The 15,274-nt window shown below is 44.7% G+C and overlaps 1 protein-coding gene across 1 annotated transcript; it reads right to left on the reverse strand.

The window, feature by feature from the left end:
- Positions 1–1,460: 1,460 nt before the first annotated feature.
- Positions 1,461–15,040, reverse strand: LOC149343468 (uncharacterized). The gene is made up of 2 exons (XM_089546980.1): positions 15,011–15,040; positions 1,461–2,271 (listed from the first exon to the last, which is right to left on the reverse strand). Exons 1-2 carry the CDS (start codon positions 15,038–15,040, stop codon positions 1,534–1,536), a joined length of 768 nt encoding a protein of 255 aa, XP_089403106.1. The 3' UTR covers positions 1,461–1,533.
- Positions 15,041–15,274: the final 234 nt, after the last annotated feature.

The raw sequence follows: 15,274 nt of genomic DNA on the forward strand, positions 1-15,274 counted from the left end.
TAAAGCAGCAACTTCAGGTCATGTATGCTCGTTTTAGTAAAAGGATGGTTGCACCGACTTTTTTCTATAAACAAAAATTGTTTACAAGTTCACTCTGGGAAAAAGAACACCAGGAATTCTGAAGTGCCTCGCGGAAACGAAGCAATGTGTCAAAGAAAGGCTGTGAAGAAGCACCAGCGCTAGCATCAGTAATTCCAAAAGCTTCATTTTACAACGCAAAGGACGATCCACAATCCCTGATCACTTACCGTTTGTTCCCCCGATGTCTCTGTCTTTCTCATTTATTGTAAAATCGTGCTTAAAGAAGCTGCTATAGTCGCCATCACCTTTCATATTCAGTTTCTACCTACGACCACCTGCCCCAAGAGGCCCACATATTGCTTAAAATTCACTTAAAGACGGCAGATCCATCACATCGTCTATCGTTCCAAAAAAAATATCCTTGTCGGAGCTCGATGGCTCCCTTACGCACTGCATTTCCCTTCAATTCTTCCAACAGAAAACTCATTCACTGACGCAGTGACGTTAATAACTCGTCTGCCTTCACACTATTACGCTCGTTGTTTTGTACATGTTGAGTAGGTACATGTGGACATAGCCGCCTATTTCGCTAAATACCATAAGGGGGAAAGAACAAAGACTACACAGCTCTGTGTGTGTACCGTGGCACCTCCTCGCGGTAATCTGGAAGCAAAAAATTCTGTCTACAAGAAATAAGCTTCCCGTCAGGATGCGTGGTTTTCAGTAGCAGTGCTAGAAGCCCTTGAATCACAAAACTGATCGGTTTTCTTGAGGCTGAGCACCTTAGACGCGAACACATGCCGAGAGTGTCGCACGAGTCTTTTTATTTCGTCGTATTGTGATACTCCGATCAACAACCCTGTTTTGCCGTCTTGCGAAACTTGAGCACTGAAGCTTCAGCCGGAATTTGTGAACTTTGGACACTTCGCTTTCTCTCCACTGGCATGTCAGAGTGCTAGAGCCTTAATAAGACATGGGGTGTTTTGACGATTCCCGAAAGTGCCACAGCAGCCACTCAGGGTTCACTACTTCCAAGCAGTTTTTTTCACGCTAGATATTGAGAGCTTTTGTGTCATCCTTCTACTTCAGAATAAATAACTTACAACAACGACGAATAACTAGGTGGCGCTGAGAGACATCAAAACATGCAGCATATCATGTGCACATGTCGCTGCCCTGTGCATGCATACTAGGTTTGTTTCAACAGAGGGCACTAACAAGCAACACCTTCGATCAACCGTTTGTCCTCGTGTGGCACTTCCATGGATCTCACACAACTTCACCAGGTGAAGCACGGTGGCTTTGGTTTTGATCCCTGCTGCCACAACCGCAACTCCAGTTTCAGGCGTTGTCTACTCCGCATCTTTAAGAGGGCTTCCGGAAATGTCGAAATGGTCGAACGTCCGGTTGTGCAGCAGAATAATTAGCCACACTATGCATGTTCTTTCACTAACGTAACTTTTCACTACAATGCATCTGGTCGTCTCTTCTTGGCCACAAGGTCTAACATTGTCAAGTCGTGATCACCTGACGTTTCATTGACTCCTGGACCACAGCTTCTTCAAAGCCGCCGTACTTGCTGATTGCCCTCAGCAATACTTCTTCCAGATTCTGCAGTTCTTCGGCCGAAGGCGCTAGCTGCCGCAAGCTCCTGCGCCTTCGCCGTCCCTGGATGGCCGCAGATGTGGCCCCGTTGACGAGGAAGAATGTGTTGGTCATGAGCGACGCTGTGATGGGCAGCAGGAAAGCGGAAACCGCCAGCGGAGCCATGATGAGGATCAGCAAGGGAAACACGATGTCGTACTCGTGCTTGTAGTCGTGCTTGCCGCCGTAGTAGTCGTACGAGTCGTAGTCGCCGCCAAAGTCGTCGTAGCGCCTCCGACCTTGGCGGTGACGGTGGTAGTAGTGGTGACCCCCCTTGCCGTCCTTTCGTTTGTCCGTGGTGGTAGCGGGAGGCCAGTAGCTGTGGTACGGCGGGTATTCGAAGTCACCGCCGTCGTAGTCTGGAGCCGTTGCGTCACTTCGGCGACTTTCTCCGGCACGGGATGACCGTTTAGGAAGCGGAGGGGAGCCCGGGTCGAGTCGGCGACCGCGGCGATAATGCCTGTCCTGCGCTCGGTGTGACAGGCCACGGCCGGTTCCCACTAAGCCACCATCGGCTGAAGGGGGCTTGGAGGTCGTTTGGTCTGCCCCGCCGCAGTGCAACGCCAGGAGGGTGCACAGAAGGAGACCAGTCGAGGTCGGCGAGTCCTGCTTATGGTTTAAAGGGGCGAGAAAAAAACAAAAAACGCGTTAAGAAAGTTTCGGCACCAGTAAACGTTTTTAAAAGACACAACCAGAGCGATGGCATGGCATAAGATTGCTTAACGATGTCGAAGGCGTGGACAGTGCGGTAATTGAAGAAGGTCCCAGACTACGGGACCTCCTTCTGTTTTAATTTGCCCGTACCTTACATTTTATTTCCTATTCTGATAAACTGATTCTGAAGTGTGTCGAAATCCCGACCAAGATCTACTTGAAAGAGCTAGAGTTGGTGCGTGAATATGGCATGCTTATGTGCCCGAAGTCCGGCTAGCCTTGTGATTAGATACAGCGTGGCCTGGGTAGGTGAAGACGGCAGCGCCATGATTCACCAGTGTGTGCGGGCGGAAATGAACCCTAAAATACAAGAATGCCCGTAGTAGAGACAGTAATAAAAATAGCCACTCTTTCTGCTCTCCGTCTGACGCAGAGGTGACAATTACAGCTGTATTGCGCACGCTTTCGTCTCTAAATTAGCCCTCGTCCGCCCCCGTAGCAGAGCTCACCAGCATCACATAAACGAAAAAAAAAAAAGACACACATTTAAAAGTGCATGCGCTCCGGTCCACGCGTCTCTTATTAATGCGAAAGCATTTCTAGGCTATGTCGGAGGGGCCGCGTCACCAAAACGTGTCCGCAAAACGTGCCCGCCGCAGTTGCGACGTTCTCAGAAAAGGTATCATCAAACGAGTGGTTGTAATCGAAAGAGGATCATGTGAGGAAGCTGAGCGAAAAACATTATGTTGATAGGACGATTAGTTAATTAATTAGAGCCAAAGGTGTCGAAAAAGCGTCGAAATAGCGTGGACATCGATATAGTGAGTGGAAGAGAAAACAGCCGTGGAAGGCAGAATAGTGCAAAAATAGGCAAAGGAGTGGAAATAAAGTTTTAAGTGAATTGAAATGTATTTGATGAGTGATAATAAATCGATCAAAAAATTCTGTTAACATAGATTAATTAATTAATTATCAGCAAAAACCATTGGACGGTTGAATAGGCTGGACAGGGATATAGTAAGCGGACGGGAAAGCAACCACGGCGCCAAATTTGAAAAACCAAAATGGTTGATTGAGATTAAAGAAAGTATAATCAAAGTATATAAATCGATATTTAATTAGGGTATAAAATAGTTTCATTAATTAAGCAGTTAACTTAACAAACAAAAAGAAAATGATCAAGAGAGGCTAAGAGAGGCGACCAGGGCCGAGGAGGCGTCGCATTCTCCCGATGAACGTCCCCGCAGTGATGTCTAATTTTTTTACTCACACTCCCTAGTCCGCAGGTTTCTTATGGGTCACGAGCTCGCCTTAGTGCGGCACGCTACTGATGCAGCGCGACTCAGTGGAGCCCTGGACTAGGGGCCCAACCTTGCTGAAGAGAAGCCTCAAGTCGCCGTCGCCACGAAAGACGACGGAGGCTTCGAATCCGCGAATCTCTTAAAAGATCTCAATAAAAGTTTTCTACTACTACTACTACTTATGGGTCACACTCAACGGGTGAGTCCTCCCTCACGGTTCACACTCCTCCGTCCACACGTTCTTTATGGCCCACACTCTCTAATCCACGCGTCTCTCGTGGTTCACATTTTCCCGTCTACACGTCCTCTACGCCTCACACTCGCTGATCCACGCATTCCTTAGGGGCACACTTTGGTCCACACGTATTTTATGATTCCCGCCGCTTTTGCACACGCCCCTTATGGCTCATACTGCCTGCTCCGCACGTACCTAATGATTCCCTTCCTAGCTCCACACACTCCAGCACACACGTTCCTTGTGGTTCTCACTTCCCAATAGAAACGTCCCTTCTGGTTCACGGTCCCTTATGCACACATCCTTTATAGTTCACTCTACCGGATCCACACGTTCTTTATGGTTCGCACTCTCAAGTCAGGAAGTTTATGACTATACAGCTGCCAGATGCGCACGTAACTTTTGAATCCATACCCCGGTACACATGTCCGTTATAGTTCATATTCCCCAGTCCGCGCCTCCCTTATGGTTAGTATCGACGCCAGCAATATGTGAACACTGGAGTTTTTAGTCGCGATATACGACGCTGTTTACCTTAGAGAAAGCAGGTTATTGATCTATCGCTGCACTACGATTTCTCGAAACCGAAAAAAAAACGTTTCCTCCCGTCCGTCAGCTCAGTGGTTGCCATCAGAAGGTGACGACCAAAAATGTGTGTGCACTGCGACAGGGCACAATGGAACAGAGGTTGCATTGCGAGTACGCTTGCGAGAGGTTGCATTGCGAGTATGAACGACGTTTTCCAAACACAACTTTTTCACTTAAATCACTGCTAGACAACTTTGGCTGTCTTCGCAACTGCCTGCCTGCTGCACCAACGAAGCAGCGCCGTGCGTCCTCCCGCATTTCTCGCATTCCCCAAAAAGAAAATAGAATCATATACTGTTCACCACTGAGGCTGTGTGAGCAATCCGTTCAGTTGAATGTCTTCTCGATTGACCGATATACGAACATCTTTCGAAACAGAACTTTGTACATTTTTATGGGGATCACTGTGACCCACTCTTCCATGGTAAAGCTGGGTTTTGTGGTTTATTGGGGTGCTAACGTCCCGGAGCAACTCAGGCTATGAGGGACGCCGTAGTGAAGGGCTCCGTAAATTTCGAACACCTGGGGTTCTTTAACGTGCACTGACATCGCACAGCACACGGGCCTCTAGAATTTCGCCTTCATCGAAATTCGGCCGCCGCGACCGGGATCGAACCCGCTTCTTTAGGGTCAGCAGCCAAGCGCCGTAACCACTGAGCCACCACGGCGGGGTTGGAAAGCTGGGATTGACGTAGTTCTTAAGTATACTTGCAGAGGTTGGTGTGAAGATAGAAAGAAAGAAAGAAAGAAAGAAAGAAAGAAAGAAGGAAGGAAAGAAAGAAAGAAAGAAAGAAAGAAAGAAAGGAAGAAAGAAAGAAAGAAAGAAAGAAAGAAAGAAAGAAAGAAAGAAAGAAAGAAAGAAAGAAAGAAAGGAAGGAAGGAAGGAAGGAAGGAAGAAAGAGAGAAAGAAAGAAAGAAAGAGAGAAAGAAAGAAAGAAAGAAAAAGAAAGGAAGAAAGAAAGAAAGAAAGAAAGAAAGGAAGGAAGAAAGAAAGAAAGAAAGAAAGAAGGAAAGAAAGGAAGAAAGAAAGAACGAAAGAAGGAAAGAAAAAAGGAAGGAAAGAAGGAAAGAAGGAAAGAGAGGAAGAAGGAAAGAAAGAAAGAAAGAAAGAAAGAAAGAAAGAAAGAAAGAAAGAAAGAAAGAAAGCGATAAAGAAAATAAAAACCTAAACTGGCAAGCAACGGTGCCATACATCCTCTTCGGCCCCTTCCCTAGGAGGCACACATAGCCCTCATGATCTTATGTTACGTCGATCACGTTACCACACATGCTTGAATTACCGTTGCCCAACAATCTCATTGACGAACTAAGCAAGAACACAATATTAACTGCTAAATGACAACCAACCAGGAGCCTGCAACTTATGTTTCGCTGATCTCACAGCGCCGTAAACCCAACAAAGTGTCCCTCAGATAGCGCAGCAAAACCAATGAGGTGGAGACCTGATTGTCCGTCTGAAATTGGTACACAGCAAAAAAAGTACACTGAAATATTTTCGTAAGACCCTAATTTATAACCTCCCTCATGGGCGTTTTTTCAATGGTGCTTGCTCAGTAGGTCTCTAGGTGACACCGCGGGTTCGGTACGGTTGCCGTTACACTCTACATACCCTGAACGGAAGAGGCTCCGGTGCGCTCTTCTGTCGCCTCGACGAGGCACCCCAAGTCCAAAAATAAGAAAGGCGCCCTGTCGCTGCATTTATTAAATAAACGCCGACGGCGTCGTTCCATGACGGCTGCTTCCCGTGTGCCCCACTGCTCTCGTCATCGCCCGCATTGTCCGCGCTCAGCGCGCACCGTTGGCTCGCGTACGTGCATTCAATTTTCGGCAAAGCGCTCCGAGCGCCTCCGAGCGGCCGTCGCGCTTTCTTTTCTTAGGCAGCCAACCGTGTGCGTGCGACCGCCAGGCGAGACGCGCCGTGTATTTCGAAGGAAGCGACCGAGGGGGCGTGTGTGCCCCCACTTGCCGCGGTCACAGGCCGGTGAATCCGTACTTCCGACGGAAGACGGCCGCTGCTGCCGCCATTGTGGCCTGTCGCCTGTGGCTCCTGGCCGGAGTAACCTGGTACAGAGGACTGTCAAGTCACGTAGTGTGGTTTCCATATGCTACATGACCTGGATGACAGGGTTCGCAGGAAGAAACAAAGAGGGCCACATGCCGCTGGACATATACCGCAGGAATGTTAGATGGGGTTAGGGTGAGGCTGAAGTTTTGTGTCAAGGATTCACCCTCCCGCTCTACTCAGAGTGCCGAGCTGACTAGTCGCTCAATACTTCTTTGACTATTACAGGGGCACTCAGCAGCGTCTTCCACGCGTCTTCCGCAATGATCAAAAATTTGTGCGCTGGTTTTGTAACGCGCCTGAAAATATAAGGTACTGATCATGTAACTTTAAAATGTCCTTTCTTTTATTTTCTCATACTATTGCCCACACCTCCTAGTTTTCTGCACGATAAATGGGCCCCTTTTTTTTCTCTGCCTTTTTTCTTTCTCAAAAATCTCCACATCGGAGGTTGCGAGGCCTCTGGTGAAGTCTGTAAATGAATGAAAGGGGACAAACAGACTAGCGGACAAGAAGTGAGCGGAGGAAGGGACTTCAGACACTTTCCAACTGCCATTAGCCGGGTTGCCTAAGTGTACCGCATAGCATATGTTTTAAATTAGCTTTAAATTAGCTTCCCTCAAGGTAAAAGGCTGGATCCACCCCTGTGTCAGTGTAAATAACCTAGATGACGAGAATATCATGCAATACCTTGCTACTCCGGTTCACTGTTGGCGCAGAAACAAGTAGACCCATTGCGCAATGTAAATAGTAACGAAGTAAGGCTAGAATGTTATAAGTAAAATGTGCACGAAGTAAAAGTGATGCAGGAAAGACTTGGAAGCGTATTACAGTATCCCAGCAACTTTCCGAGGACAATAACAGTCCTTGGATTAATACTGACACGCAGCGCATTACTAACTTATCATTCTGATGTCACGAGTAAAGAGGCCAGTTTATTTCTATAATGAAGGGTGCACCTTAAAGACTCTGCATATCTCCAGGCCTCTTATTTACCTCTAAACTAAAACACGCGAGAAGTTATGGCTGCCCTACAAGGCCTTAAAACATTTGACCGATGCCTTGGCGGATTCCAAACGTTTAAAGTGAAGTAACGACTGATTCGATTGCCCCTGCTGCGCATAGGCGATAAACCGCATATTTACAACGGTATTTCTCGAGAACAAAGAACACATTGTGAGTTAGCCTCAAGAAAGGTCAGGTACAATTTCTTCCAAACTAATGGCCACTTTGTGCACATTGTTAAGTCAAATAACCAAAAATCTACTTACGAACCATCCTTGAAGCTACTTTACGCAATTTTATCTCTTGCACCTTAACTATAAAATTTTGAGCCCGGATATTGAAAACAGCTTGCTTTGTTACCATCTGGCTCAACCTCCTTCGAGGAAATTAATGACGTGTTCCAGTCACTGACTTTATTTGTTTATTTTGCTTATTTGTTCACTTAATTCCTGAAGGGTCCCATGTTGAGACATTACATGAGGAAGTTGGCGTAATAATGCAAAAAATTCAATACAAATCACGATGAATTGCGATCGATGAGCCGCTTGAATGTTACTGGGTCGATGCAAAACATTCAGTGCAATAAACCACACCATACCTTTCATTTAAAAGCCCTACGACTCTTCTAAATAGCTCTAGCTTTAAGTGAAGGCTATCTAACAGATTTATAGCTGTACAACTTCGGTAAACATTTTTGCAACAGCCATTTAGTGCTAAACTTGCTTGTTTGCCTTCCTATATTATTCGCATGTTACATGGGAATGACACAATTAGTCTCACACAGCATAAAGTTATGTCCATTTGGCCACCACTTCCTTTCAGATGTATAGAAATTTTCGTACATTTTGGTAAATATTAATGTTACAGAATTAAAGTTAATGCTATGAATAACAGCAAGTGATCTTTTGTACCTACTAATCCTCACTCCTCCTCAAGATGCCACTCGACATTTCCAGCCAAACACAAAAACTGCCTGTTCAAACAGTCCAAGCAGGCCTCGAGAAAGCCTATCGGCATACCGTAACCGCGCGAAAGAAGACAATGCAAACTCAAACCAACTCGCCCAGCCTTTTCTTCTCTAAAAACGTACTGGCTATGTGACGCGATATACCAACTGTTCATTTTCTACTGACATGTATCATTACTGATGCGTTAACATTAAAAGAATGTGTACAGGCGGAAATGGCGCCGTCGTCTCTCAGTAGCCAATGGCAAATGGCCAACCTGCCACGAGGCAACCTGCTCCCCTTGCTTCGAACTTAGTATACTACCTCAAATAAAGCGAAATTCAGTATGCCACGTCGGATATAACAAAATTTCATGCCTGGACGTCGGATGTAACAAAATTAGTGTGTCGACCTCGGATATAACGAACCAAAGTGTGCCACCTCGGATATAACGAACTATAGGGGTCTCAACCTCGGATATAACTAACGTATATGGCTACCAACGTGTTCAAACGATATACCAAGAATCGCCTAAGAGTTTTTGTATGAAGGCTCACAACAGCTCAAAATTGTAACATGGACGCATTCAAAAAACATTGGAGAGACCGTAACACAACAGATCATTTTTTAAAGATGCACAGGACGTTAGAAGCCCAGAATAAAATGATACTCTTACTGGAGATAAAATTTGTCGACATGGCCAGTGCTGCAGGACATGATGCCAAGATGATTGTCTTCAATAATAGTTACTGCGTTCGCTAGATAAAATGAAAACCACCCCTATCATGGTGCGAGAAGAGTTAAATTAGTCTGAAGCAAATAAATCACCGCTCTCTGAAGCGCACTCTGAGTAAAGGCCGCCAGTTCACTCACAATTGAGCATACCAATATCAAAAGTATTTAGAACGCGACTTTGGCGACAAAATTTAATTTTTTTTCATTCAGAATGCACAGCTTGATACTCAGTGGTGCACTCGCCGACCAGGCAGCATATATCTATTCTAGGCTGCGTGCAAAGACGGCAATGGAGTCAAGTTTTTACACTGATACTGCATTTCACGAACTTTTGACTGCGGGTGTATTCTGAATGGGGTAACGCTACATATCGTGGTCCTCTCGCTCTGAGGCAGGGTCGCATATATCGAAGTAATAACGGGTGCTAACTTAAAGTTTGTCTTATCTAACAAAATGCTGAATCTGGTAAAACTGGGAACTGCTTACTCGGAAAATATTTGATTTGTTAAAATACTAAGCAGAAAACGCTGGCACCTCCCATGAATGTGCTTTTGACACTTTAATCTATCAATTTAATCGCTTTTCGTCATCTTCTTTAAAAGACCTGCAGCTCACCCTTCAGCATCATCAGCACTTACGGAATCGAACACTAAAACTAACTCTTAAGTAGTCTAGGGCACGTGTGGTTCCTATTTAAGCTTTCTAAACATGCTGTCATAGTCTACCTCTTGCACCAGAGGCCTAATGCTGTCATAGTCTACCTCTTGCACCAGAGGCCTAATTTATAAGCTAGAGCAATATAGAGCACCAAATATTGCAGTTTATGCGAACATAACTATTTCTACCGTATTATAATTATATCAATCTAAATAATCTGGAACGTCCCTCGCGCCTCGCTCAAACCAGCGCCCGTAGCTCACTAGAAAGGGGGGCCAATTAACGAAGAATCACGCTCTCGTGCACGCAGTGCTAGCGGCGAGTATAATGCGGCAGTTCGAGACCTAACTCTGTCAGGGCCAGTTCATCCCTCGGCAGCTCCGAAAAACATTTTCTATTTAAAGTATAACTAATTATATAGAACGAACAGTACGCTTTATAAACATTGCGACTTTCGCGCTGTATAAAAAGTCTTCACCCTGCTGCTGAAAAAAAAACGTCCTAAATTGGAACAATACGCGATTGGAACAAATTGTCTTCAGACACAGCTTGTAATATGTCTAATGATGTTTTCTTTTCTACCTCATAATAACCATTTCAGTTTCGTGGTTCAGTGAAATTTTTATCTGTTTTTGTTTTTCTTTGTTTTGATGCAATTTGGACTTGTTTCCGTGGCTGACACTGCTTATGTTGTGTTTGTTTTTTATGTATACCCTCCCCCACTTTAATGCCGCTTGGCGCTGTGGGTAAATAAATAAATAAATAAATATACTGATACAAAAACGTTGTACAAAATCTTTTTTTTTTTTTACTTCTCAATATAAGCATGCATTTTTAAAGCGGCAGCAGTTTATGGGGCATCTTCCGCCCTTGACAACGCGTAACCCCTTTCCGCGATCGCTTAGCCACCCGTATTCGCACATGTCTCACGCTATCTTCGTCGTCTCCGCATGACGCTTCGAAACGGCTCTTGGACGCTTCACGCAGCCTGGGAGGTGTAAGCCGGTAGACATGAGGCGGGTTGCACACAGGAAGCGCGCACTAGGGACGCTTCCCTCTAACGCCCTGTCCGAAAACTTCCGCGACTCTATGCCCATACATTACAATAGACAACTGGCCACGTTCACGCTCACTCTCGCTGATTGTCGCAATTTAAGCAACAAGTACAAGTACTCTTGTGACCAATTTTGTTCTATGCTCTCTTAAATTAGGAAGTAGCAAAAGTACTCAATAATTATCACTGATCACGTTTTTTTTACCTTTTACGGCCACTCTAACCTAACTTGGCACCCCTCTCTATATTAAAATATTGTATTTGAAAATACAACGTAGCACTTGTCTCCTGACGCTGTATATTATTATCCCGGGCGCCAGCTACAAAGCCCGAGATGTTCACACTCTTTTTGTACGGTTTAATATTGATTTCTGTCAAGTATTTCACGCAAATTCAATTGTTCAAGAAGATACGTGGATCCCTACTTCACTTTTTCCTGATCACTGCGTGTCCGGCCTTCTTCTTTTACTTTTTCGGTAAGAGGACCTGTTTTCCAGATCTACTTATTCTAACATTAAAACCGTAGAGGTACAAATCCAAATAAAAATTCCCTGCTATCTTAAATATTTAATAAAGTAGCTAATAACACTGATGTATTCGCCTTCAGCTGCGTTTATCTGATTTCGATCAATGTCTAAATCTTGCTGCTTTCAGGCTTCCTTGATCTTCTCTACATTGTTCTTCAGGATATCGCTTAGCATTAACTTGCCGGGTAATTTTGGTGGTTTTGCTAATTATGCGACATTTATATGGATAATGAATTTTATGATCGGACGTTTATGACGTTCTTTGTTTCGTCGAAGAGACAGCCACTGAATTGCTCATGCACCCTACAGCCTACAACATCTAATACCGAAACGCTTAAAGCAGCCATTGTACTATTCACTAGTTCGCTCCAGAATAAGCTATGGTATCCTTATTGGGTAAGCGACAGGTTCCAATTACTAGTACAAAAGCAAATGTTACGCATTTCAAATTATCAAATTCAAATTATTACTTCAAATTATTTCAATGGATTCATAAATACAGGCTGCATATTTTTCCAGTTCACAGTTCAACTTCTTACAGTATTCGAAGCGCAAAAAGAAAAATTCCGAAAGTTAGAACTAACCACGGAAGTCAACAAGCATACCCTTTCAAATAACTAATGCTTTGAAAAGAAAAGATATCGAGGTAGACTTTAATAACGGCCTAAGAACTTTTGAAAAACACATTAGAAAGTTTCTTGTGAATAGCAGTATTAAATTTTCATTACTGTGATTATTTAAAAAAGTGCAATCTATGTTCTCTCTTGCATTGTTCTTGTCATTTCCTACAAACTGCGATCTAATCTACTGTGTCTTTGCTTCGCGATGAATATCATGGTCGCGCCTGATGGTGCAAAACTGGTGATTCAAAACTAATATGTAGTGCATGCATTGGTTTAATGTTGTAGACGTTATGTTCCCGATGTGCCATTCAATTATTGTTTCGTGTTGTACCTATCATCCCGTTGTATGGAAAGTCAAAATATTTGTAATGACATGTTATTGTGATAGTAACTTGTCTCTTTTTTATTCTCAATGCCTGTTCCTAGCATGGCTGCTGACCGAACTTTGTGCTATTTTTGCTGCCCCCTCTAGGTCTGTGTCTAAGAAGAAAGGAAAGAAGAGAAGAAGGAAGGAAAGAAGGAAGGAAAGAAGAAAGAAAGAAAGAAAGAAAGAAAGAAAGAAGAAAGAAAGAGAGAAAGAAAGAAAGAAAGAAGGAAGAAGGAAGGAAAGAAAGAAAGAAAGAAAGAAAGAAAGAAAGAAAGAAAGAAAGAAAGAAAGAAAGAAAGAAAGAAAGAAAGAAAGAAAGAAAGAAAGAAAGAAAGAAAGAAAGAAAGAAAGAAAGAAAGAAAGAAAGAAAGAAAGAAAGAAAGAAAGAAAGAAAGAAAGAAAGAAAGAAAGAAAGAAAGAAAGAAAGAAAGAAAGAAAGAAAGAAAGAAAGAAAGAAAGAAAGAAAGAAAGAAAGAAAGATCTCTCCTATACCCACGCTCTTCGATTAAAGTAAAATATCGGCTCTCTGGTGAGTTCCGGAATGGATGCGCCGTTTCCTTTACTGATAATTGTTTCCTCGGCTTCTTCCTAACGATTTTTCTTCACCTTCCGCTAAAATTTGGGATAATGCTGGACTTCACAATCCGGTGCCGACTGCGGCGGCCGCGTTTCAATGGAAGCGAAACGCAAAAAGCGTCCATGTTCTGTGCGATATCAGTGCACGTTAAAGGTCCCCAGGTGGGCGAAATTATTCCGGAGCCCTCCACTACGGCACCTCTTTATCTCTTTTCTTTTTCACTCCTACCTTCCTACTTTCTCTCACGGCGCGGTTGAGGTGTCCACTGAGAAGTGAGACAGTTACTGCGCCTTTTCCTTACCTCACAATCCACTTATCCGGTGGTCTTTACACTGACTAACATCTCTAAATCACCTTCGGTGTCGTAGCTGGCGTAGTATGGTGAAGGCTGTTTTGTGCTTACTTCGCTTTTGGGCTTCCTTGGTGGCAATTTCTTGTTCTTGCCGATGCGGATGATTATCCAGGTTTTTTTCAGCAAGGTCATCCGTGTCCGATCATTAACATTCATGACTATGTTACGTATGTCCTTCTAACTTCCTTGCATCTCATTTAAACCCTAACAGCATTTCTAGCAGCGCTCACTCGATGGTTCTTTCGTTGTTAAATTTCAATCAATTTAATTCCCATCGCTGGCATATTCAGACACAGGAATTATTGCAACGTTCCACCACCCAGCAATTCTTACCACCTTGATCAGTTTCTTCAGATTGAAGCAGGGCATTAATTTCAAGCTCCATACAGGTTCTGACACACACGCGCTCTACGAGGGTGCCCAAGTCTTATTCTGGAAAGGAAGCTGTCCTTGCTGTCATAACCTCATCCTTCTTCGCGGAGTTGATCGCTGAGCAACACGGCCTCACTGGCGCTCATAGTTGTTCGCCGGATGGCCCGAGAACCTTACGCGATCGAAGATAACCCGGAGGCCACTGTGAGGATGTTCCTTTAATCCAGGTACAGTCTTTGGTCAAATGTTTAGGGGAATCCCCCAAGGTGGAGTAGATTTATAATAAGGCAGATTTATAAGCGCAGACATACGGCTACAAAGGAAAGCCACACAGCTTTCTCAGAAACTTCGCAGGTAAAGAAAAATTCGTCCTGGTCCGGGGTTCGAACCCGGGACCACCGCTTCACCGGAGCAGTCGCTCTACCAATTCAGCTAACCGGGATGGCAAGCTTATGGTAGGGCGAGCTCCCACTTCCCACTCTGTTCCCACTTCGAGTTATTGATCAATTCGCTCTCGCCCTACCATAAGCTTGCCATCCCGGTTAGCTCAATTGGTAGAGCGACTGCTCCGGTGAAGCGGTGGTCCCGGGTTCGAACCCCGGACCAGGACGAATTTTTCTTTAACTGCGAAGTTTCTGAGAAAGCTGTGTAGCTTTCCTTTGTAGCCGTATGGTTGCGCTTGGGTGGATGTCAATGAGTAATTACTCCCTCACTACAGGTACAGTCCTTATCTGCAACTCTTGCATCGTAATCGAAACCTCGCAGGTGTTTGGCGATGACAGTACTTCAGCCTTTTGTGAACCAGCCGCAATACCATATCACTCGAAGCCCCTCCCCCTGCTTTGTCAATAGAGTAAAAAGGAACCATGAAGGACCTCCAATAACGCCTCAAACACAGAACTAAATGACACCACACACACAAAAAAAGAACATTCTCTCCTCGAGCGCTGACTCCTCTATTCAAATGACTCTTACAACCATGGCTTACCATCCAGCGGGTGACGACAGCCTTTGGCCGCCGAAACGCCAGCGTCATTTATCCTAACGAAAGTGCATTATATAACTGTCACTTCGAAGTTTTGTACCACCTTTATGCTGTTACTGCCATAAGCTGTGCTAGCTACTTGCTCAAAACTAGAAGCAAATTGCTGCTCATCTAGATGCCGTCCAGCCATAAGTTCAGTGATTTATCCGCAAAAAAAAAATAAATTACACGTCAAAACAAATTAATATCCACGCGGCACCGCGACAGCAACAAACACTGCTCCGCCTACGAGTGCATTACTCACCGTTAGGACTCCTATCCTCCGCAGTCTCATGGCGGCGGTGCTGCAGGCCACCCTCTGCCTGTCTTACTGTTTGTGGAACGCTACTATAAATGCTGCGCCAGCCACTCTGTGCGACAGCCACGAGACGGCAAACAGCCGCAGCGACCACGTGTGGGACTGCCTTGGCTTTCCTGCGACGTTCCAGCCTCCCAGCGCGACACACAAGAAAGAGGGCCATTGCGCCACTCCGCATCTTTATAGTGTCGCGAATTCATCGCCACACCC

This window comes from Amblyomma mixtum, chromosome 5, assembly GCF_055824585.1.
Source record: "Amblyomma mixtum isolate Tamu chromosome 5, ASM5582458v1, whole genome shotgun sequence".
In the NCBI taxonomy this organism is placed as follows: domain Eukaryota; kingdom Metazoa; phylum Arthropoda; class Arachnida; order Ixodida; family Ixodidae; genus Amblyomma; species Amblyomma mixtum.

Bases quoted from the DNA above. Each gene is read 5' to 3' on its own strand.
- LOC149343468 (XM_089546980.1), bottom strand. From the start codon at position 15,040: ATGAGACTGCGGAGGATAGGAGTCCTAACG. The intron at 2,272-15,010 runs GTGAGTAATGCA...AACCATAAGCAG, and splicing joins GGAGGATAGGAGTCCTAACG to GACTCGCCGACCTCGACTGG.